Consider the following 26,659-nt stretch of genomic DNA (forward strand, 5'->3'; position numbering starts at 1 on the left):
AAAAAATGAATCGATCTAAGTTAAATCCCATTAAGTACCTAACTATTACTGGAACGAACACCAACGAACGTAAGAATCAAAATTAGTGACCTAAACAGATAATTTCTGCGTGTACTGAGACTCTAGAATTTTTAAAATTTTTCCAATTTTTCACCATCTTCAATATTTTGTCTGTACGTGCAAAGAAACGTTTTGCAAAGCTGTGTTGCCAGCCTGTGACAATATTTTTCAAGTTAATTCAAAAATAAACGGAGATTTTAAATGTAATGGGATTGCATTTAAAGCGACTCCGCGAGGTCCCTTTAAGTTCGAGATCGTGAGTGAGGGCCCACGCTTAGGCTACGCCACTGTATAGTGGATATGAAAAGAGTTGGCGCATGTTGACGATGAATAAAACAAAATAAATTTCAAATAAGCATAACTGTGACGATTTTTTCAATTGAACAAAAGAAAATGATAAAAAAAACTGTCAAGTTTATAAAGAAAAATAATACAAATTTCTTGATAGTATAAAAAAAACCGCCCCCGGGTGGGCTCGAACCACCAACCTTTCGGTTAACAGCCGAACGCGCTAGCCGATTGCGCCACGGAGGCTACGACAGTGACCGTATTTTTACATATATAATAAACATGCAATTCAGATCTTTATCAATATAAAACTTGAAAAATACAAGGTTTGTACTCATTTTAAAGATAAACCAAGATAATGGCTACAGTTCTAAATACTTAAAGTTTACAATTATACTCTATTAACATTTAAAAAATTCTTCGGAAGTGTAGAAGTTCTAGGTGGCCACTTCGAACATTTATTAATTTTTTTTTTGGTTTTTATTTGATTTATTTTTATTATTCTTCTTCTTCTATTGCCTTGCACCTAGACTGCGTTTACGATTATCTTATGGTTAGACATTTTATTATTATTTATGCCAGTCCAGTGTTTTATTTTCCGTAGCCATGATATTTGTTTTCGGCCTACGCCTCTCTTTCCTTCGATCTTTCCTTGTATGATCAACTGGGGTATTATATATCTTTCTCTTCTAAGAACGTGACCCAAGTATCCAACCTTTAACACCTTGATCAAGTTGAACAACTTTCTCTCAGTCCTCGCGTTTCTTAGTACATCCTCACTTTGTTCATGGTATACACAACATTCTTCGAAGGGTCAACATTTCGAGAGCTTCTAGTTTATTGATGGACGATATCTTTTACATATTTACATATTACGAAGAAAAGAATTTTTTGATAGAGAAAAACTAGTGGATTTGTTGCTGCAGTATTGCCTTCTCTTGTATCGAGTATTAAATTTCAGACTAGGAAGGTCTTTTGATATTCTGGTTTTTAAGTGTCTGTTGCAAGTACAATATTGGTAGTTCAAGTATCAGTGCATAATTAGCATCTATCAGATATCAGAGATGGAAATAACATCACCTTAAATGGTTGATCGTGAGTGTAGTGATGAATTTTTACCTTGGAGAGCTGAGTAATAGTATTTGATGATGTATCTGGAATTGCGAGCAATACCTCTCGCATGGTTAAAGTCATACTTTACCATCATAAGTCAGCTTGTAAGGGTTGATACAACGATGTCTTCTTGCAAGCCAATCGAATGTGGAGTGCCCCAAGGCTCAGTACTAGGCCCTATTTTATTTCTTTTGTTTATAAACGACATCGCCTATCTAGATATCAGTGGCAAAATATGTCTATTTGCAGACGGCACTAGTTTCTGTTGGAGCAACCATGTTGGACCTTATCTAACGATCTGATCTTTGCTATCTTGTTCATTAAATGATACCACCTTTGACGTCGTTGAATCTGTAAAATTCTTAGGGTTTGTTTGGACATTTCCTTGAAATGGGAGTTACATATTGCCGCCTTATCTAAAAAATTGAGTTCCTCCTGTTTTGCGCTGAGATCACTTTCCAAAGATCTGAACTTATCCACATCCTTAACAGTCTATTATGCCCTTATTGAGTCGCATCTTCGATATGCCTTTCCCTTCTGGGGTACGTGTGGTACGACTCAATATGAGCGAATCTTCAAACTACACAAGAGAGCTGTTAGATATTTACTCGGACTAAACGGCAGCGCTCACTGCAGGGACTTCCTTAAAAGATTGAAAATTCTGACTCTTCCTTCCTTATTTATCGTTGAATCCGTTTTCCTAATTCGTAAGCAGTCTTCTCCAATTTCAGAAAGGTCGTTGCATGGCTATCCACTTAGGAACGCGGAGCACGAACTTCACCTACCAACTTCAGGTTTAGAATTAGTTAAAGGCTCAATCTTTTACAAAGGAAAAAATGCACAATCACTTGCCAATTGAAATCAGATCGATTTCATCTTTTCCTGATTTCCGCAATAATTTGAGAGTGAATTTACTGGAAAGTGTCTTCTACTCTGTAAACGACTTCTATTCTGATAATAATATCACAATCCGGTCATGCCGCAAACTGGTTTAATTTTGCTATGGACTTATATATACTAATTATTACCTATCACCTATAATTTTGTTCCTCATTATGGTTTTCTTCTGTATATTGAAATTTCATTTTATTTGTTTATTTATTAAATTAATCTGACCAAGCAACGCCAATGGTTATCGCAGATTCTCTTACAGAAATATATCGAATAAATTTTGTACATACGGCCAATAGAAATGTATTTATGTGTTCGATTCGATGTTTTCTTTGGTAAAAAGTGATAATGAGTCCACGTGGACTGACAGTTTGTAAGATGTTTACCGAATTTTATACGAGGACTAAACATTATTTTTCATTTCTCAATTTATTCGCGTCGAATAACTCGCTGCATGAAATCAATGTTTTGTCATGACACAAACAATTTATGTTATGTTTTTCAGATTATATGCTAGTTACAATTGGTTTATGTTGATTATTTTCACTATTATACCAGGATTAATATTAATTTTGGGAAATGGAATGTTAATATTATCGTTGCATAAAGCAAGACAAATTAGATCGCGATGTACAGGGAAAATCAAACGGGTATGTAAAAACGTTACATCTAATTGAAATTTAAAGAAATTTCTAGAAAATCCTTAGTATTAGGCATGAAATCGATGGGCGTCAACGATTTCACCACGATTCAACTACACAAAAAAAATCTACTTAGGCAACAACTCTGTAATCGCAAGCCATTAGCAAAAAAATTGAAGACATAGTAGCTACAAAATAGAAGATGCAGTTCCGGAAGAAACACGTGCACAATCGAGAGAGATGACCGATTCATTATCAGCCAATCGCGAAAAAATCGGGCCTAAACTGCTGTTCAAGACCAACAAGAGCTCAGAGAAACGTAAGTGACTGGACAGTCAGAAGGAAACTTGAAGCAGCTAACCTTGAGCCACCTATTGGCCTCAAATTAACCTACGATTTGCCAGGGAATACGTTAATTGGACTGACGAACAATGTGGTTCCGGTCTCTTCTCAGCTGAAAGTGCAGTGTGTCTGTATGGTAGCGATAGAAGAGGACGACTTTACCGAAGACCTAGAAAAGATTCGTGCAGTGTTGCATAAAAGAAAACGTGACTTTTGGAAGAAGTTCCCGAAGCTCAGGCTATAAATCCTGCACCAGCTTTGAAATCGGACTTCAAAACGGCACACATCAAAGAATAGGAAAGCATCGAACGGGATCGAGTAAAAAAACTAATTCAATTCATGAAAATTGGATTGTTATTAGGGGAAGTTGTTATTAGGGCCAGTGGATGGTACACGAAATATGTTTATGTGAAATATTTTTAATGTTTATTAGAATCCTTTTCGATTGTTTAAGATTTCTTATTCCTTGTTAATAGTACAAAATAATTAATCGAAGAACTCTGGACAGTGCTCTCATCTATTAGGAGGATAAAGAGATGACAGAGAAACTAATATACTCTGTTCATCCGATATTCAACAACAGATTACTAAACGGGAAATTTCATACAATATTTGAAGAATTGTTCTGAAAATTTTTTCAGCTTTAACAGAATGAGTGAAAGAAGTGGAGAGAAAAGTGTATGGAGATAAGTCCCGTCATTTCGGAAGCACCCGAATGACTTTAGGTTTGCTAGAAAACGTTAAAACACTTTTGATCTCAATGGGGCATCGAATGGGGCATCCACTGTTTAGTTGTGTATATGGGCACACACATTACAAGGCTATAAACGTAGAGTGGCCGACAACTTTTCAATCAGAATTCAGCTGATGTAGTTTTGTGATTTTTTAGTCGAACAACTATTTAATCCTACTGAGCAGTGTTTCCTAAACTTTTTTGCGCCATGACTCACTTTAGACTAGAATTTTTATGACTCCCTATGCCCTCACAGTTAAAAAATTTAATTATCTACTAAAGAAACTTCAATTAAAATAGTTAAGATTTGTTAACTAAGCACAATAGATGCGGGTGTTATAAACACTGCGACTCAAAGGATGTATTGTGTCCTCGAAGCACAGAGAGTAGTAAGGAAATTTTCGAAACATATAATGAAAAACTGGAGCTCAAATTCTATATATAAATTTATTCTTTCAATTTACTGAGATACTTATGCTTGATGCTTGCTTCATAGAGATTTGATATTAGGTTCAAATTTCGTTCAAACCAGTTCCATGCATAAGCAAATTTATTACGTTACCATAGCAACGAACAATAACTTAGTGAAGTGTAAGTGTGAAGTTTGACGTCAAAAAAGTAAACCAGAATTATACAATAAATTAAAAGAAAAAATGTGTCCAGCGAAATTGTGAAAATGATTGATTGGGAAGACCAGTTTCTGTGTCAGTCCAGAAAATATCGATGCATGATTTTATCAGACCGTCGAATTGGGCTAAAACGGATATCTGAAGCACTAAATATTTCATACGAACTCGTCTATCATATAGTTCACGTCAATTTGGACATGAGAAAAATTGCTGCAAAATGGATGCCCAAATGTTTGAATGTTGACCAGAAGCGTGCAAGCGTAGAAGCATCGCGTTCGATCTGTGCTAGATTTGAAAACGATGTAGGCTTCTTAAACTGAATTGTTACTATGGATGAGACTTGGGTACATTTTTACAATCCAGAAACAAAGCAACAATCGATGGAATGGCGACACTCTGGTTCTCCAAGACATAAGAAGTTTCGTGTCCAAAAATCTGCCGAAAAAGTTCTTGCTTCAGTTTCAGAACAATAACTGGAAATTACTATTCGACATTACTGACCACTCTAGGGAAAAAATTAAAGAGAAAAGACGCGGAAAGCTATCCAAAGGTGCTTTGTTTTTGCAGGACAACGCCCCTGCACACAAATCTCATTTTGTCATGCAAAAAATTCGTGATTTAGGGTTTGAATTACTAGCATACTCCCCTTATTTACCAGATTTGGCTCCGTCCGACTATCATCACTTTCCTAAACTGAAAAAAAGTTTAAAACGTCGTAAATTTTCTTCTAACGATGAGGTAATAAAAGCTGTGGAGGTCTGGTTTGCAGAGCAAGGAAAAACATTTTTTTTGAAAGGTCTAGAGACGTTGCATGTTCGCTGTAATAAATGTATCCAATTAAGAGGAGAATATGTTGAGTAATAAAATATTTTGACATTGAAATGTCGTTTGGTTCTATAGTAGGCTAAGAATTTTTCAATATATCCTCGTAGCTATAGAGTTGATATTTGGATTGGCATTAGTCAATGCCAACATCTTACATTTACTCAATATACTCAAAACAAAATGTCCATTACCAAATTCCGAGAAGAAGTTACAAGGGTCTTATAAAATGTGAAGAAATCCTCCAATATGAAGAAGAACAAGTGCCTGGCCACATCCTAGAAGACTGCGAGAAGAAAAGATCATGTTACCGATGTTATGCTCAAATTTCAGTAGAATTTGGTCGTCAAGTCGCGAAAAATAGAAAATCAAAGACTAAATTTCGCTGTAATATATACCAAAAAAACTTGTGTTTCAAATGTTTCCTCGATTTTAACGTTGCATATCCTAAATAAATATTTTTTTGGATATCAACAAAGCTTATATTTAATCTAAATAAATGTGCTTTCAAAAATTAATTATGGATCTATTATTTTTCCGTTTAAAAATATGGGATGCCATCTAATGATAAAACCTAATATAACCCCGTTTTGCCAAAAAACATACTCAATAACATCCCATATCACTTACAATGAAATATTGCATCAGGCGCGGCCAGAAATATTCTTTGATATGTCGGATAACATCGATCCCCCATAAGGGGATAAGGTTGATTCCCCATGGCAGTTTACGTGTTAAGTGACACATTGTAGATATAGTACACGTTGTTTCAGATTCTTAATACATACTATTGCATACTAATTGACCAGCCCAGTGAACAATACCAGTAAAATCTAAGAAATTTTTCCATTTTGACTATTTTTAAATCAAATCTTTTTATTTTAGGACAACAAAAACCTTACAATAATTCTAATTTCAATAATTGTTCTATTCATTCTGGCCGAAATACCTTCTAATTTGATTTCAAAAACAAGGGCTGTAACTTTGATTTATTTTGGAGAATATGCCGACGATGAAAATTCAGTGGTAGACATAATTAGAGTGATTTGCACCTTATTGGGCGCGTTTAATGTGGCCGTTAATTTTTTATTCTATTATCTGTTTTGTCCCACATTCTATAGAGCCCTTAAGAAAATGTTCAGGTGAGTGTTTCGTGCCCATAATATTTTACTTTTTTTTATTAAAATGCAAATTTATAATCAATTCAAAAAAAATATAAAGTTAATGATATGGTTTCTTGCAAAATGACTTGAGGCGGGTACTATCCACTGATGGGTGTCCGTAGGTTCCCTGGCCAGCGCCTTTTCAATCTTCTTTGTTCCATTGGATCAGTGGAAGGCCTGCCGCAAATTGAACCAAGCCCACGCGAGGGCCAGACCCAGCCCATGTCCACGTTTTTTAATAGTAACGCAGATTGAACACAGCCCACGCCAAAAGATTTATTACGTTGCAACTACCAACAAAAAAAAGAAGTAAAACAAAGGAGTATTTGCGAAAAACAGTGGGTTTCGGAGAGTTCAAATTATCTGGTGAAATTCCAGAAAATATGTTCAAGGAGGCGTTTCGGTTAAACAGAAGACAGTTTAGTGAGTTGAAGTATTACAAATAAAATTACTTACCATCAGTTAAATTCAATTGTTTTGCTATGTTCTCCCACAAATCATCATTCAGTATTACTCTCATATAATCTTCATGAGTAGAATTATAGAGTACAGGAAAGGATCTCACAATTTCGATTAATTTCTCCATTATTGAATCAAAAGAAAAACTGTTTGGTAATGGATGGTTTATTTAAAAGTAGCTACCCACGATCCACGAAACTGTGTTGCAAGTACAACTCGGTACCACGCGAACCAGGTTGGGTCGGAGCTGGCCGTGGGATGGGTTCAATATGCGCTACTCCATTTGAAACAACGTTCTACAAAATAATCCACGCGTATGCTATGCGTGGGCTGGGTTCAATTTTCTGCGGACCTAAAGCTTGGATATTATTGGATTTTGAAGGTTTCCGTTGTGGTTTTTGTTTGGAATACTAAGGTGTGAATTGTGTGGTTGCTTATAAATAATGGAGCATTAGCGAAGTATTTTAGATTGAAAAGTTTGCAGTATCTTGGCGTTTGATGGTTAATGCAACCCCATACCTCTATGATATATATCTATATTGGTTCTAGGATGATTTTGTATCTTATTTTCCATTGTTAACTGCAATCGTCTGCCGATTAGCCACTCCATATTTTGAAGTTTTAGCTTTAGTTGTGTTTTTTAGCTTGTATGTATTAACTTTTGGTCCAAGTGTGGTTCGAGGTATTTGACTTCTGTTTTCACTGGAATCGGCATATAGTTAATGGTCACTTGCGGACAGATACCTCGTTTTGTAGTGAACGTGGATTTGTCACTGTTGACTTCCATTCTCCATCTCCACTGATGTAGCCATTCTTGTAGAACATTTAGGTGGTATTGTAGCTTTTCTAATGATCTTGTAGGGTCTGTACCTGAAGACATTATTGCAATATCATCTGCGAAGATAGCGATTAGTTTTTTACGTTTTTCTAATTCGGTGGCGACTGCAAGATATAATAAATACTTTTTTTCAGGGGTGGAACTTCTAAGAAAACGGAAAAAGTCCATGTTAACTTTATTGTGCTTAACGAAAATTTAAACATGAAACATATGAAAGCTAAAGTAATTGAAATTACCAAAAGTCTTAATGCTCCTTTATACAAAGTAGACGAAAAAAAAGGTGACGACGTGCAGAACTGCTGTTCAGAACAGATGGATTCAGAATATATTGAAGTCATCGATGAATATAAAGGAACCGGATTCCTTTCTGGAAGCTCTTCACAACCCCTTGGTTATGATAACGCATCAGAAGTCACTATTATTAAAGACGACTATAAATAAAATTGATACTTGTAATATTTTATTGAATAAATGCATAATATTTGCTTAAATGTACTCAGAACGTGTTTACGAGTGCTGTTTGAGTCGTTTACTGATATTGGACAAAAAAATCTTTTCGTGCGTTGTTCGGTTTTTATAAACTGATATTGCAAGATAGTCATCTTACAAACTGTGAGATTGGGGCATATTCCAATCATGTATCTATTTGTATAAACTCGAAACTCAACAACAATTGACTGTTCAAGACGAGCCCAATCCAACAAATGTTGTTTGCGCATTAAGAACTTCGATACAAATAGTCGCCCGTTTTTTGGATTGACTGGACATGTCATCACCGTTCCATTAGAGCATACAACATAGAACGTTCAATTCTGAAGAGGATATGAGCATTTGTTTGCAAGAATATTCTGAAAAATCAGGGAAACCAATCGCAGAATCATTCTTCATCATTCTCACACATCAACTCAAACCGATAAAGTCAAAACATCGAATTAATGGGTCCAGGTCGTTATCGATTGATATACCTCATAAAGGTCAACAATTGTATTCCTCAGGGATGCATCTTGTCACCTACTCTACTCTTCCTGTACATCAACGATCTACTTGACAGAACCTCAAATCAACCATCCCAATAAACTCGACTACAAAGAAAGCTAGCAATGCAGCTTAAGATTTGGTCATAAAATATCACTATCATCGCAACTTACCCTGGCATAGTCACGTGGCCGATTTATCCAAGGTAGCTTCACAAAAACTTGGAGCTCTCTTCAAGACCAAGAAGCTATATATCTGCTATATCTTATAATCCTCTCCAAGGCCCAGATTCGTCCGTCTTCCAAGCATATTCTAAAGATGCTCGACTCAATACAGGCGAGAGCAGTTCGACTTATAGGCGATCAAGAGTTTACTAAAAACATGGACAGCTTAGAGCATAGAAGAAAGGTCGCCGATACTAGCACGGCAAATGCTTTTCTGAGCTGTCCAACATATCCAACCTAGAGCAGATTTTGCAAGACCTACTCGACAGACAGGCGCCTAGAACTATAATTTATCGAGACTGATTTCTTTGAAGGAATGCAAGACCGTGGAAACAGCTACCAAGGCACTTCTTTCCTGAGCACCACAACCTAGAGATGTTCAAGATCAATATCTACATACGGCTGTCACTACTCGAATTACCCTCTTGTTGTACAGGAGTTCAAATATGTGGTAGTGTATTGGAGTAATAATAATAATTTCAGTTGTAGTAACAGTAGATGCTAGTAAGGGAAGAATTTGAATTATTCTGCGAGTAAATTGATGTTAAGGGAATTGAAATGGGAAGTAGAAAAACAAAAAAGTATCAACAGTTAGTCAGAATTACGATGGACGAAATTTTATTTAACAATTACAAAGTTGTTAAAATCTCATCGTTAGTAAAAGCAAATTACAAGTCAAGGATTCTTATCTGAAACTGTTAATTAGGCTAAAATGTCAAGGTATTAGATATAAAAGAAAAATTGTGTACAAGCGTGGATGAAATCTCAATCTATATTCTTTCCGGGGTCACGAAATATGGAATAAGAGTTTTAGCAAAATTTGACTTGTCAATTATATCATTGTGTCGAAGAATAACTTTGAGCGGAGAATTGGATTAACGTTACGTAAACGAAATTCTATAACGTTGCGATATCCTATGCGCTTCTATATTCTAAATTACCCCCTAAGGTAAAGAAGTTTCGTCGACAGGTTCTCGAAGGACTGAATGTTACTGCATAAAAATTGAAATTTCCATATTAACTTTCTACCAAATAGAAACGTGGAAACAAAAGTAAATTAAGTTTTGTGTTTCAGTGTTGTTTTTATTTGAATTTTGTTGTGATATATCTTTAAAAGTAGCAGGAACAAGGTCCGATTCCCAATTCTCATTCTCAATTCGGTTATATTTATCTCGGTGATTATGAAGAAAGTTTGAGAATCAAGTGAAAAATATTAATAAACTTCTTTTCACTATACAAGGATGGTCTCAGAAGAAGTACCTGGCCTGACATAGAAATCGGCCGCATTTGGCTAAGAAGAAAGTGTTGATTCATCAAGACAATGCACCAGCTCACACATCCGTAATTGCAATTGCCAAAATTAATGAATCAAAGTTTAATTTGCTACCTCATGGCCCCACGGAATATTTTCTGTTTCCAGGCTTGAGAAAATCCCTCGGTGGTCAAAGATTTTCCAACAACGAAGAGATGAAGTTGGCAGTTAATAGTTATTTTAAGGAGATTGACGATTATAAAAAGTGTATCGGACTTATTGAACATCCTTTGGAAAAGTTTATGAAGCTTAAAAGAGAATCCGTTGAAAAATAAATATATTTTTTCTCCAAAATTTTTGGGCTAGGTACTTCTGGGATCATTCTCGTATATACCATCCATTTTATGGATAACTGAAGAACCTTTTATGTGTTTTTGGAGAACAGAATAAAATGTGTTGGTTGAGTATTTTGTTGAGGCAAATCTTCTCCATAACAATTTGGAGTTGAAACCTAGCCGGACAAGCACAACGACAATTAGGTCGTTACACACAAAAAACATAGTCCTAAGACCAGACACCGTTACATTAGCTTTTACACATCCTCATAGTTTAGCGAAAACTTTTGGAAAAGAAAGATAACTATTGGATTCACCACAACACTGAATCAAAATGGTAGGTACTTGATTCGACCTGGCGAAAACCATCCAAAACGTGCAAATTAAAAATTACTGCCTCAAAATTTTCGATAAAAATAGTATATTGATAGAATGGGAAGAAACTATTTTATTAATAACTATTCACTATGCGTTGTATTATTCACGAATATGCAATTGGACTAAAATTATTGTGATGGGAAGACATTCCCTCGCCATCTGCAGGTACTAATTATAACTTATTGTAATAAGTAGATGGCTCCATCTTCGCCATGTTTATTTGGTCATGAAGCCACTCAATGGCATGCTTTAAAAGGTTAAAAAACAACCAAAAGTGGCAGGTTTATAGATGAAGATTATGTTTCCTTGGAGGAATACTAATGATTTCTTTTTTCAAATCCTATCGAATTCTGTATTCAAATATTTTTTGTATATAATTGTTCTAACTTATTCAATGTTTTTATCAAATAGTTTTTTATACCTAACCTATTGGTAGTGTGAATGCAATTGGGATTAGGAACAACAATGACTGTTCAGAAAGTAGATATTTTACTAAAGATCGAGGTTGTTGATCATCACTATATCTTACTTCAATAGCCTTCTTAATGAACATTTTTTTCTTCTACTGGTACCAGTGACTTTCTTAATAACTGGACATGTCTCCACTATTCTATTAAAGCAACGGGGAACGACTGATTCTTAATGGTACACCAGCAATTGTTTACTAGAGGTGTTTTCGAAAAAATCAGGGAAACCAATCGTAGAAGACTAATCATTCTCCACCACGACAATGCGTGCTCGCAGACCAAAAATTGCTATGTCAACGTTTTTCTAGATCCTAAGAAGCGGTTGATGCGTTCAAATCACATGTTTTGGAGGTACCTCAATCTGAATTGGAAAAATGCTCCGACAATTGACTCAAAAAGTGGATTGATCTTAATGGTGAATATTTTGAAAACAATAAAGTTATATCCAATCATAATTATCTGTTTTTATTTGTTTATCTCGAAACTCTCGTATTTAGCCGCTCATTACGGACTTATTGAACCGCGATATAGTGGTAGCAGTAATAAATCCGGCATTATATTGACATATACGCAGACGCAGTATAAATTTTATTAAAGTTACTGCTAGACTTAAGCTATTTTGACATCTACCTAATGAATAAAAATAAGCTCTTGTATTTTTCCATGGAAAGGAAAACAAGATTAAAATTTACTTTCGAAGATGATGTAATTTATAACAAACAACCCCATTGTACATAATACAAATTGGGAAGTAATACAAAAGCAGTTATCCATTATAACAGGAAAAGTATTTTCCATTAGAACCATAAAATATCATATTATGCTGCTAATAGAGATTTTTTTGAGAAAGACAAAAGAGGAGGAAGTGAGATAAATTTTACCACCTACCTATATCTATGTGCAGGAAATTACACTTTAATTTTTGTTATAAAAAAACAGAAACCAGCCTCTCGCAAAGTAAATCTGTAACTGAAAATATTTTATTCTTGTAAGTTTTCACATCGAAATGGTATTTATAATAAGGTCGGGTAAGGAAATGCCATTTACCGAAAAGCTTCTACAAGAGGTTTCAAGTTTATGCCGAGAAGCCAACTACAGTTTTAAAATACCCAGAAAGAGATCCGCACTAAGTAAAGAGCAACAGTTGCACGAACTAGGAAAAAAGGCAAGAGATGATATTTGTTGTGGTTTTAATAATTTGTGATATTGATTGTGTTGATCTTCCAAATATCTTCCTCAGTTCACTTCACCGTGCAAGATAAGAAAGTCTTCTAAAAAGAATGCACAATTGCAGTTTAATCTGAAATAAATAAGGATGTGTGTTGAATTCCCTGACTTTCCCTGACCAGATCAAAAAATTCCGTAACCATTTATTTAGAAACAAAGTGATGAATAATTAAATATAGTTTTTAACGTTTTCCTTCAATTTTTATCTAAAATAAAATTCGTGTAGGACTAAAATTTGAGTGATTCATGAATTGGGTCCCAGCTTATGTCAAAAATGGGATGAGGAGGTAACTACTTCTTACCCTCTACGCGATCACCACCTCCTGAAATAACTATATCTGGAATTCTTAGGTAAATTCTTAGTAATTCTAAATGTTCCCTTCTAGGAGATTATTCAGAATTTTTTCATCATATTTGGGTATACCCGGATTTACATCTCTGTTCATTAAAATATGTTCTAATATCACAAACTCTACCTCACCATCATTTCCGCCTGCCAAAATGATTGCTTCTAATGTTTCTCCCATTATCAGGAATAAATAAATTTTAAAAAAAGTAAACACTCATACAACACCTACATTTATAGGTTAGAAATAAAAACAACTTTAAATGAGAGTCTCAGTAACTCTCTTTGTGAAAAGCCCGTTAAAGCTTAGCACTGTAATAATAAGGGATTTTCTTATTTACTGCTAGCACTATATCGCGGTTCAATAAGTCCCTATTATTTACTTATCGGGGACAAATAGTTTTGCAGAAATGAAAGCGTTCTCTGGGACTATTTGCTACTAAACACACTATAACAATATCTACAATTACAAGCGTGGTAGATAACCAAGTTATCATCTTCAGAGACTGATTGTGACAATCACTATGTTGGGCAAACTAAGGGATATGTTAAGGTTCGGTTTAAAGAGCACATAGTTCATTCAAAATATCGGGTAACGCCGAGCACGCTGTTAGTTATAGTTATCAAACAAATATATGCAATGTAAAATTGTGAAAAATAAATCCCACAATAAACTTGATTATAATATCTGCTTGGTTCGTTCATTCAAATCTTTTGGCTTTACAAAACTTGCTTAGATAGGCAATTTTTGACATGGATGGAAAATTCCTTCACTTTCCCAACACTGTTGGGGTTTCTAATAGCATTTCTTTTGTAATTATTTCTGTTAATAGTTTATCCTATACAGAAATCATAAATTCTTTCATCATAGAAAGAAATGAATCATCAGATATCCATATTAATGTTGTAAAATCGAAATCGTATATTATGTTAATTCATATAAGAGCAAGATTGATTTCCTGTTTGTTTCCTTGATATAATTTGGTTACAAATTAATTTTTTTTAGTTTAAGTGACGGGGGATGTACTTAAATCTTTAATATTTTACCAAAATCTAGATTTGCAATATAACTTTTGGTGCTTTTAAATGCGGTTAGTAGAACAATCTTAGTCTGAGCTCGCTCCTTCTAAAATGCATCCGTAAGAGAACGATGCATTTCAGGAAGAGCTTCTTTCTGGTCCGATGGGGTCGTCAGTTTTTTCTGCTGCTCGCTTTCCACCGTACTTTTAGTGGAAGTGTCCGCATATCGTGTTTTCTTCATGGTATTGCAATGTACTTTACTATTCTTTTTGGGGCTCTTGTTGAGTGGGTGTTATTCGCAGCATCTACTAATTATTAGTCTTGTTTAACCCTCTGACCGGGAAATCACTCTGTATCCTGTTACACGGAACATCAGTCATAAGATCGCTATGTCTTAAAAGACTATTTATTATTAGTTGTTTTCTTTTTCTGGGGAATGTAATCTTTGTCAATCAATGTTTCTTCTTCAGCTACTACTTGGGGTATTAATTTAGAGCTTCAAAACGAATTTATGTTTCAAATAAAAACAAATCACACAGACAAGAACCTTTCTTACTAGTTACGTGAGGAGTAGTTACTTATAAGAAAACAAAACTTAGCTCAATAAAAAAATAAAAAGGAAATGAACCTTGTTTCTCGAAAAAATCACATCAATCACCAAAAATAACTCTCAGGGCATGTTTCTGGATTTATACCTACATATAAAGTTTTTGCAAATTTTTCTTATACATTCAGCACGTGCTGGTCACACATTTATATCCTCCCTTTTTATTCTTTTGGTAAGGGCAAAATCGCCAATTTACTCTGCTGTGAAGTTGATCTGCTGGAGGTGCGATAGAAGATGTTTCTTAATGTGGGTTTGAAGCACCACTGTCATTTCAATTTAGTTGCCTCTTTTGACGTGCATCTGAATTATGTTCTAGATGGTTTCAAGGAAACTCTACCGATCCTACCTGCGTGAACCAACTGGAGCTGTCAAAGAAGTCCAGCTCAATGGTACCAATACTAGCATCCTGAGCAGTGATTATAGTCAACCAGAAGGTTAAGTTGCCTCTTTTAGTTGGTTTCAAAGAAACTCTACCGATCCTACCTGCGTGAACCAACTGGAGCTGTCAAAGAAGTCCAGCGCGCTGGTACCAATACTAGCATCCTGAGCAGTGATTATAGTCAACCAGAGGGTTAAGTTGGTTTCAAAGAAACTCTACCGATCCTACCTGCGTGAACCTACTGAAGCTGTCACAGAAGTCCAGCTCGCTGGTACCAATACTAGCATCCTGAGCAGTGATTATAGTCAACCAGAGGGTTAAGTTGCCTCTTTTAGTTGGTTTCAAAGAAACTCTACCGATCCTACCTGCGTGAACCAACTGGAGCTGTCACAGAAGTCCAGCTCGCTGGTACCAATACTAGCATCCTGAGCAGTGATTATAGTCAACCAGAGGGTTAAGTTGGTTTCAAAGAAACTCTACCGATCCTACCTGCGTGAACCTACTGAAGCTGTCACAGAAGTCCAGCTCGCTGGTACCAATACTAGCATCCTGAGCAGTGATTATAATCAACCAGAGGGTTAAGTTGCCTCTTTTAGTTGGTTTCAAAGAAACTCTACCGATCCTACCTGCGTGAACCAACTGGAGCTGTCAAAGAAGTCCAGCTCGCTGGTACCAATACTAGCATCCTGAGCAATGATTATAGTCAACCAGAGGGTTAAGTTTCCTCATTTAGTTGGTTTTAAAGAAACTCTACCGATCCTACCTACGTGAACCAACTGGAGCTGTCAAAGAAGTCCAGCTCGCTGGTACCAATACTAGCATCCTGAGCAGTGATTATAGTCAACCAGAGGGTTAAGTTTCCTCATTTAGTTGGTTTTAAAGAAACTCTACCGATCCTACCTGCGTGAACCTACTGAAGCTGTCACAGAAGTCCAGCTCGCTGGTACCAATACTAGCATCCTGAGCAGTGATTATAATCAACCAGAGGGTTAAGTTGCCTCTTTTAGTTGGTTTCAAAGAAACTCTACCGATCCTACCTGCGTGAACCAACTGGAGCTGTCAAAGAAGTCCAGCTCGCTGGTACCAATACTAGCATCCTGAGCAATGATTATAGTCAACCAGAGGGTTAAGTTTCCTCATTTAGTTGGTTTTAAAGAAACTCTACCGATCCTACCTACGTGAACCAACTGGAGCTGTCAAAGAAGTCCAGCTCGCTGGTACCAATACTAGCATCCTGAGCAGTGATTATAGTCAACCAGAGGGTTAAGTTTCCTCATTTAGTTGGTTTTAAAGAAACTCTACCGATCCTACCTACGTGAACCAACTGGAGCTGTCAAAGAAGTCCAGCTCGCTGGTACCAATACTAGCATCCTGAGCAGTGATTATAGTCAACCAGAGGGTTAAGTTGCCTCTTTTAGTTGGTTTCAAAGAAACTCTACCGATCCTACCTGCGTGAACCAACTGGAGCTGTCAAAGAAGTCCAGCTCGCTGGTACCAATACTAGCATCCTGAGTAGTGATTATAGTCAACCAGAGGGTTAAGTTTCCTCATTTAGTTGGTTTCAAAGAAACTCTACCGATCCTACCTGCGTGAACCAACTGGAGCTGTCACAGAAGTCCAGCTTGCTGGTACCAATACTAGCATCCTGAGCAGTGATTATATGAACCATATCTGTCAAACGACGGATGTTGCGGTCAGAGGGTTAAGTTGTTCCCACTCGAGATCCTGGCGATCTACGGATTGGTTCGGTGGCCTCTTTCTTTGCATTGTTTTCTCCAATTTGTTAGCTTGTCATAGTTATTCCATACAAAGTTATAAACTCGCGATTAGTCTGTAGTATATAGAACTTGCGAAGAATGTGATCGAATAAAATAATTTTTAGATATCGAGAAAATTTTGTTTTGAAGTGAACTCTTCAAATAGATAGATGTAAGCAAAAAGTTGGGAAATTTTATTATGTGGTAAAAAAAATTGATCTACGAAATTTTGTCTAATATTTCTTATCTATGACGTACTTCTGAAACTGTTTACGTAATCAAAATGCGTCTGCGTCACGTGTACGAATGCTACAGGTGGCAAAAAGAGGCGGAAGGGCCACGCTCTTTCGAATCTAGTTTAGTATTTAACTCCCTCAAATTATGGAAGGTTTCACGAAAGTTTGAAATTGTATTGTCGCGAGTGAAACACGTGACACGTTCGAATTTTCAATAATTCATCCACGATCAGGTAAACGTGATATTGAAAAGTGGAAAGATTTCGAGAGAAAAAAATATAGTGTGAGGTAATTTATCAATTTAATTTATTCAATTTCTCATTTCCTAGATTTAAAATCAAGAACATTCATATGCATTAATTTAGCAATTTATATACATTGGAGAGTAAAAAATTGAGGTTACCTAAAAATTTTCATGTTCTTTGAAATTTTACGTTTTCAGATAGTATTCGCCAACTGTACATCATTGCATGTGCTTTTTTAAGCTGAATGTGATACTCTATACTAAAGAAAAATGTATTTTTTTCTCGGATTTAATGATTTATTCTGAAAAAGCAACAAATTAACAAATTGAGTGAAATGCAACATTTTGTCTTCCCTCCTCTTGCATTGATGACTGCTTGAAGTCGACGCAGCATACTTCGAATTAAGTTACTATTACATTCTGGTCGATGTTATCCCATTCCTGCAATAACAATCTTCTCAGTTCCTGGTAAGTTCTTGGTGCTGATCTGCGGATCAGTCATCCCAATTCGTACCAGACATGTTCTATGGGATTCATGTCTAGGCTGTCCAGTCAAACCGCCTAATTTCTACCTCATCCAGATACTCCATGACAATTCTGGCTGTATGTGGTCTCGCATTATCTTGTATAAAAATGCCACGTTTCCCCATAGTCACCATGAAAGGCATAACATGGTCTTCTAGCACCTCCGTAACGTACCTGTGAGAGGTTAGGAAGCCATTTTCTTTGAAGACCAGCTCTGTACGAGCTTGTGCAGTGTGTAAACTTCAGCATGTTTTTCCCCAGGTCTTCTTCCCTCTCTCCACTCGTCGACGTCCATCTCATTATCATTTCAACGAACGTGATCTCTGGAAAATGTTAAACTTACGGTCCGATGCTGGCGTTACAACGGGGGACCTGTAGCCATTCTTCTGCATGACAGTCCAGCAGCATGAGGTCTTCTTCTAATGATCCATTCACTAACTTTGACATATCTCATTTCTTCCAACTGATTTCGCAGTGAAACCGCAGTAGCTGTCCTATTCCGCAAATACGGATATCTCGTTGAGTGGTAACTCTTTTTCGCCCAGACCCTGGTCTTCTAGTGATCAGGCCAGTCTCCAGAAAGTGCTGGTACACCCTTTGCACACCACAAAGTCTAGCACCAACAGCTCCTGCAGTTTCACGTTGCCCCCGACCATCTTGTAACAGTGCAACAATTCTTGCCACAACAATCTAAAGGCATTATGGGCTTGTCAAATAACTTCACTTTGCAATCGTTAGGTTTTACACAAAGAATCAACAGTAAACTGTAAAAGAAGCGAGGGAAATCAAAGTCGAACTCTGATACATCAAATGACAGGAGTCAAGTTTCGGAAACAATTTGCTTTAACGCCTACTAATTCTTATCAATATTGACGCTAAAATTATTCGCAATTTCTGAAGTAACTTCAAATTTTTAGCTCGCCAGTGTATGATTTATATTTCATAAAAAATTATTTGAAATTATAATAGAATGGGAATGTATAGAATTGGGGTCATATATTTTAATTATAGTACTAGCTTTTTAAATTGTAACAACTTTCTTAGATTCAGGTACTCTGGTTGTTTCTTGATCTTGTCCAATAGAAAGCTTTAGATCCACTACTTTTCAAACAAAAACAAATAATATTATGTAAGTCCAATTATAACATTTTCGGTTTTTGGAAAGTTTCTTTCTGAATTTTTATAATGAAAATGAAAATGTTATCTCCAGGAGATCAAATTGAGTATAATTGAAAAATTTCTAGAAACACACACTAACAATCTATTATGCATTGAATTCAATTCTGTAAATTTAATTGAATGATTAACTAACAACAAGCAATCATTCTAATTACTTTTTACACAAACTAAAGATATTGTGTATGCTCAAATCTGTTTATAAGTGTGCTGAAGTAATTTGTGTCAACAGTTGCACAGTAATTTTGAAAATGAAGTAATATACAGCTCTGAGTATTTTATGCAAAATGAAATAATTTTTCTTCGAAACAAACCATTCCTTCTACCAACATATAGGCTACGTTTCCTTTTCCTTGCAATTTTAGATTTAGTTCCTTTAATTTTGCTGTAGTGAATTTAAAACTATTGCAACCATTTGTTGCTCTTTAGGTCAGGATGATTTATTCCTAATCCATCTAGGATTGTATCTATTTCATTCTAGCAGAATGCAAAACGTCTCAACACTACACCTTTGGAAAGCCATCACACTTTATTATGAAGAAGGAGGTCAGGATACTGACCCTCCATTTCGTTTAATAATTCTTTAAACTGGCTATTAACAATATTGATTACCAAACTTCAGAATTTCGTGGTTTATTTTGCTCTGAAGAATTTTTGTTGTCCCATTATTTCTTCATGTCATACTTCTGGCTCCAGCAGTTGTTACCCAATTGATCCTATTGTCTTTTAGTCATTTTTTCACGGCATTCTCTATATCTTCTCCTCTAGTTTCTTCCGAAAGTCGTATCAATCCTAGAAGTTCTTGTTTTGGACTTGGGGAAGACATATATCTAACAATAAGAGCAGCTTGTGCCGTGTCTTTTATGTTCCATGACTTATCGATAGCAAGTGATAAGGCAGAACAAACTTGAATATCTTCCACCTGCAAATATGTTACATTTGAAGACATTTCAGCTTTACCATCTTGTATTGTTTCAGCGGGAAATCCTTTTCAAAATTTCTAGTTCTCGAAATTACGAAACAGTTTTTTAGATTCACCATCTGTGAATAGTTTTTCTTTTCTCGCAATTGCCAAGGATACCCCAAAGCTTGCCAGATTAATACTATTTATTACTGTATTTGTTTTTCTCTTCGACAGCTTTATTTTGTTCTTCGTTGGCCGGTGGGCATTTTTTTTAGTGAAGTTTTTCTCTAAATTTGATTTCTTATTGTTTGCGAGTTTTTTGCGGCATATGAGACAAGCCTTTGAGTTGCAATCCCGTTAATAATATTAATAGATTCAGAACGATTTTGAAAAATATCTTTTTGGTTGATAATATTTGCGTATAGAATTAAAGATCTTGTGAATAAGGTTAATGAACGCTGAAAATGAAATTGAATGATAGATGACAGGCTTTCCAGAAGTCCATTATGGAAAACGTAGTCAAACTAAATGAAACATTTGTACGAAATATTCACAACTTCACGTTACATTTTAGTATCTAGGTTGAAAATCTGAATAGAATTACATTTGGTTTTTTTTGCACAGCTCTGTCACAGAGTAGAGTTGATTTGAATTGAAATAAAAGTTTACAAATCCGGCTTTTGCTACTTTTATATGGAAAACACAAATTCCAAAAGTTGTAAATGCATCCTTTAAAGGTTAACTTATTGTAGTTTTATAATACACTTTTAGCAAAGTTGTTAATCATGTAGATGTTTGGGGATGTTTATAAACACATTAAAGGAATTTTTTACCTTTAAATTTACGATCACAAAGTGCATTATGGTGAATTAAAAATATGAACTTATTAACTAAATGTCAAATTTGATTTTTATCGGTAAAATCTTGTAATTAATTTAAAAGCTTCGAGCTATATGAGAATTCGAGTTTGTGCGACATCATTTTGTAATTTAATTTAAGTGAGGACCTAGCGGGAAATGAGTTTTTCCATTATATAAAAAAGAAAAAAGTCCTTAATATTCGAAAATAAGGTTCTACTAACACATAACAAAATTAGGGACAATATTCAGATTTATTTCCATAAAATTCACGTTTGTAGGTTAGTTTTTTTGATGTGTAAATTTTAATATTTATCTCATATTACAAAAATCGGGAGTTACGTTCAAATCCTAACAAAGGGTGTTTCAAAAGACGGCGAACCCGTCTTTAGGATAGATAGAAAACTGGAAAATATTTAGGGTTTGCTCGGTGAAAAGTTAGGGATTAAAAGGAATTAAAATCGCATGACCGAGGTGGCCAATGAATCGGAGCTTCTGCACCTCTACTAATCCATCGATTCGGAAAATGGTTACTCAACCAATTACCTCCTATCAAGGTGCGGTGGAGCTCTGTATAGCGCAGAACAGCTGCACCAGAGTTTGCTAAATACTCGTCTAATGTTAATAACAAATTTGAGTACATTTTGATTAAAAATATCTAATTGAACAAATAACTAGGTTTCAGAATTATTATCGACTCAACATCATAACTATCAATGAATGATAGTTTTCCATGGTAAACTCAAAGAAATTGCTATTTTCTTGTTGGTTCTCAGCTATTGGGGGCATAAGTATGAAACAATCAACAGTTTGAGTCCCAGAATAACAATATATGATCATCAAATTGTTGTTTGTTTCATACTAAGGCCTCCAATAGCTCAGTGCGAATACTTATTTTACTTAAAACAAGATCCCGTACTGATTAGACTGGATTTTTGTGAAACATGACAAGAAAGGAAAACCCTCAGTCCCATTTTTTTCAAATATATCCGATGAGGTCTCATTTACGCGACAAAAAATTATCAATTCAGATCATGCTAATCAATTATTCACCAATACAAAGAAAAAATAAATTAAATAATTTTAAATGAACAAAAAATTAAATCTGAAATATACATATTTTTCTACTCTGTATATATTTTTGTTATCTGTTTGTTGATGTGGTCGTTTGGTTTCTTTTATGAACATTTTAAAATCAATTAATAAGCTGTGATAAATAATATTATTCGCGTGTCCTTTTTCTTTAAAATATAGTTCATCAGCAAAAAACAAAGCTGTTTGAAAAACTGAAGAGTGTTTGATTTACTCTCAGAATACGTCAATTTTTAGTGTTCGATTCGACCACTTAACAGTCGGACATTTTTGAGAAGAATGGTCATTAAATCACATTTGTACTGTCCAGTTACTAAACCAATATCCATCGTAGGCTTACATATAATTCCAAGATACTCTGCAATTTTGGAACCCGTTGTAAACGTTTTACAAGGAAAAAGTATGGATTTGGTTGTGGCGAAGAAACATATTGATAATATTCTAGATGTAATCAAAAAAGATCGAAAATGTTTCTTATGATTTATTTAAAAAATCACTTGATATCGCAGATAAATTAGTGGTTGAGCTGCCAGTACCACGAGTCACTTAAAAGCAAGTACACAGAAGTAATCCACCATCTGAGTCTGCAGTTGTATACTGAAAGCTTTCAATAATCATCCCCTATCTTGATTCTTTAACTTCGTCTTTGAATGTTAGATTCTCTGACGAAAATACACCTGCTTTTTCTTTAACTTATCTTCATCCTTCAAACATGCTCAGAATGGCTTCAAAAGATTTCAAAAATAATGTAGAATCTTCCATGGTGTTTTATGAGTTGGGTGGTGTCTCTGCAGAATTAGATTTGTGGTATAATATGTGGAAGAAAAAGAATTTAGCAGAAGACGAATTAAAGGACATTGAAGTGGCTCCACTATGGAGGAAGCTAATGTTTTTTCCCTGCGACAAGGCACGCACTGCTAATATTAAGTGCTTTTCCATCCACTACTGCTACTGTGGAAAGATCGTTCAGTGCCATACGAAGGGTGATAGCCTGGCTCAGGAGTACAATGGGTAATGATAGACTCACTGGGCTGGGTTTGGAGGAAAATCAGGACTGCGTAGTGAAGAAAGTTTTGGAAAAATTTAGTTTAAGCCCAAGATAAATGTTATTACTTTAATGTAAGTATAAATAAAATCTCAAAGCTTTGTTTTCATTTCTTTTTATCCTGAAATTTTACATTTTGAACGACTATGGACTATGACATGGTTTGCCCCCCCCCTGTTAAAAATCCTGGCTACGCCCATGTACCAGCATCGATTATTACTTCATAATTTTCAAATCCAAATATTCCGAAAACGGTATCGATGATCTATCAAACACAATAAATTTTTAAAGAGCGATTATAGAAGTTTGATTAAAGAAACGCTCTGCTATTTCTGATATGACCTCGAAGACCGTGATATTGGATGAGATATCAAAAATTAGTAAGATTATTTTGGAAAAGATGGACGCTATCCACAAACCAAACCAAATATTTTGAAGACATCAAATCTATTTAAATAGAGAATATTGTTATTATAATATATATTAATAGCAAGGAGGATGTTTATGTTTTCATTATTATGATTATTTACTAGTTTCTAATTAATTAAAAAACGAAATACGAAGTGGGGCAATTCAGGAATTTAGTCCTAACTTACAACATTGCGTTACGTCGTCCACAGCTACCTGGTAAAAGGTTTTTTATTCAGTATCACCTGTAATCATCAGCATGTTTTGTTTGTGTGAATGCATATTTCTCTAAAAAGTTTAGCTTAGGAACAAATTGGGAGTAAATGGAGTAAGTAAATACTTTCACGAAATGTATGTAGTTATTATTTACATAGTACATTATTCGTTATTTTATATATACAGTGCTTTTCAGATAAAAGTATCCACCTTTAATAACTTTTGTAATACTGGTATTTAGAAAAAATCCAAAAACACGTCAATTTATGTTGGAAGGGGCAAGCATTATGGCTTATTTAAACTTACTGGAAAAGCCACCCCCTCACCCCTAGCAGCATCCCCTTTATTTTTTTAAATTACTTTTCATATTTTTTATGTAAAATTTGGATACTCCTCTTTGAGCTGATTTCAAAAATGTGTAATACTTGTAGGTTAAAGTGGTTAGTTTATGAGATAAACAATTTTTCTTTTAAGAGCACAAATTTTACTTATTATTTACTTTCACCTTATTTGCCTGTACTAAAATGGGTTGTACAACAGTTCAAACTCTTTAATCTTTTTAACTGTGCTATTTATTCTACTTAAAAAATCCAAACAACAAAAAACTCTACTTTTTATTAAAGTTTGACATTGTCAACTAGAATTTGTAGTCACTATTGATAGTGTAATTTGATGCTACATTATTTATTTTGTTTCTCTGAAATGGTTTACTCTTTGCAAGAAACAATTGAAATTGTAGGTTTATACTACCAAAATAATAATTGTGCAAGAGCTGCTGCTAGAATATTTAACGAATTACATGACGGAAGACATGCAACTCATAAGTATGTAATTCAACTGATGGAGAAATTTACCACAACAGGGTCTGTTTGCAATAAAGTGCATAAGCGAGAGGGACTCGTAAATAACGAAGCAATCCAAGTGGCAATTTTAGGGCAAGTCAGCTTAGAGGCTCAACAACCCCAATCGTTGTCAACAATAAGTAGAGCGATCGGTGTTTCATCTTCTACAGTTTTCCGAGTTCTACATAAATTCAAGTACCACCCATACAAAGTTAAGTTGGTGCACATGTTGAATGAAGATGATTTTGATCGTCGTCTAGAGTTTTGCGAATCAATGACGCAAATTATCAATAACAATCCACAATTGTTAAACAATATTTGCTTTTCTGATGAATGCTCATGGTCATTGAATGGCTTAGTAAGTAGGCATAATTGTAGATATTGGGCTGAAAGTGATCCACATATTATGCGTGAATTCCATACACAACATCCCCAAAAGTTAAACGTTTGGTGTGGTATCCTAGGTGACCACATTGTCGGACCTTTCTTCATCAATGGAAATTTAAATGGTGAATCATATCTTGAGTTACTCAGGGAAGGGGTTGACCCACGTATTACAACAATAATAGAAAATGATGATAACCTTTCCGAAGATTTACTGGTATTTCAACAAGACGGAGCTCCCCCACACTATGCTATGCCTGTCCGACAATTTTTAAACGAAACATTCCCCGCTCGTTGGATAGGTAGAAGGGGGCAGATGATGGAGTGGCCACCTAGGTCACCGGATTTAACACCCCTAGACTTCTTTTTATGGGGGTATTATTTAAAAACAAAAGTTTATGCTACCCAACCAGAATCTCTGGATGATTTACGAGAGAGGATAGAAAATGAATGTCGACAATTAAATCCAGCCGTATTAAGCAATGTCAGAGAGGCATTTCAAAATAGATTATATCATTGTATGGAAGTGAATGGTACTCATTTTGAACACTTATTGTAACTTCATAATAAATAGCACAGTTAAAAAGATTAAAGAGTTTGAACTGTTGTACAACCCATTTTAGTACAGGCAAATAAGGTGAAAGTAAATAATAAGTAAAATTTGTGCTCTTAAAAGAAAAATTGTTTATCTCATAAACTAACCACTTTAACCTACAAGTATTATACATTTTTGAAATCAGCTCAAAGAGGATTATCCAAATTTTACATAAAAAATATGAAAAGTAATTTAAAAAAATAAAGGGGATGCTGCTAGGGGTGAGGGGGTGGCTTTTCCAGTAAGTTTAAATAAGCCATAATGCTTGCCCCTTCCAACATAAATTGACGTGTTTTTGGATTTTTTCTAAATACCAGTATTACAAAAGTTATTAAAGGAGGATACTTTTATCTGAAAAGCACGTATAAGAGTGAAAAGTAATTTGATAATATTTAAAAATGCTAGTTGATAAGCTTGCTAAATAAATTCGCGCATTGTAGCCGAAATTCTTCACTTTACATAACTACAAAGAGATCGAGTGAGTTATTTTAAGGAGACATCACGAACCAATTCAACGTATTTTACAAAGAAAAGATAATATGACACGCTCATCGGAGTACACTGTGACCGTTAATTAGTATGTCCTTTCTTCTACAAAGCCGCAAAAATTATATATTCATGTTTATATCTACAATATTATGACTCCTCTGATATTCTGTTTGATTTGAATTACACTATTCTAGACCGTATTCGAATCACTTATAAATTATTCAGTATTTTCACAGAATTGTTTAAATTAACTACTAATTTGGACAATATTCATATATAGGGCGTACTGCTAACTATAAGTCATGGGTTTTTAATCTTCTAGGTCAAATATTTCTGGCCAAAAACAAGATTGAATTCTAGAGATGACAATTTTTCTATTAAATGCTAGATCATTATGGATTGTTATTCATCTGTAGTTAAGGAGAGTTTGATAGTAGCCCCACCAAATTTCCAGAGTAATTCTTGGGGCGCACTTTTACACAAGCCAAAAGCCATACAAGTAAATTGAAACAGTCCACGACTCATGTTTCAAAAACTCTCGAGATCATTTGTCAAGAGAAAACGAAAACTTTTTTTAACAGTGAAAACATCGAATTGATGGGTCATCTGCCGTACAGTCCTTGTTTGACACCCAATGATTTCTTCTTATTACCGCAGATCGAAAATACATTGCAAGCTCAACGATATTCTACACCTCAAG

General features: G+C 35.1%; 2 protein-coding genes and 1 non-coding gene across 3 annotated transcripts in view; 2 read left to right on the forward strand and 1 right to left on the reverse strand.

The window, feature by feature from the left end:
- LOC130441557 (apelin receptor) overlaps positions 1–8,470 on the forward strand; it is a 37,847-nt gene extending 29,377 nt beyond the window's left edge. Inside the window, exons 6-8 of the mRNA XM_056775285.1 lie at positions 2,858–3,002; positions 6,405–6,661; positions 8,114–8,470. Coding sequence (XP_056631263.1) covers positions 2,858–3,002; positions 6,405–6,661; positions 8,114–8,420 — 709 coding nt within the window. The 3' untranslated portion in view covers positions 8,421–8,470. The remainder of the gene's footprint in view (positions 1–2,857; positions 3,003–6,404; positions 6,662–8,113) is intronic.
- On the reverse strand, positions 521–594 carry Trnan-guu (transfer RNA asparagine (anticodon GUU)). Its single transcript has one exon. It is a non-coding gene; the product is annotated as a tRNA-Asn (tRNA).
- An 8,836-nt stretch (positions 8,471–17,306) lies between the features above and the next one.
- The window catches only part of LOC130442169 (uncharacterized), a 99,807-nt gene continuing 90,454 nt past the window's right edge, over positions 17,307–26,659 (forward strand). The window contains exon 1 of the mRNA XM_056776265.1: positions 17,307–17,470. The gene's annotated coding sequence lies outside the window, so the exon portion shown is untranslated. The remainder of the gene's footprint in view (positions 17,471–26,659) is intronic.

Source organism: Diorhabda sublineata, chromosome 3 (assembly GCF_026230105.1).
Source record: "Diorhabda sublineata isolate icDioSubl1.1 chromosome 3, icDioSubl1.1, whole genome shotgun sequence".
Classification (NCBI taxonomy): Eukaryota; Metazoa; Arthropoda; class Insecta; order Coleoptera; family Chrysomelidae; genus Diorhabda; species Diorhabda sublineata.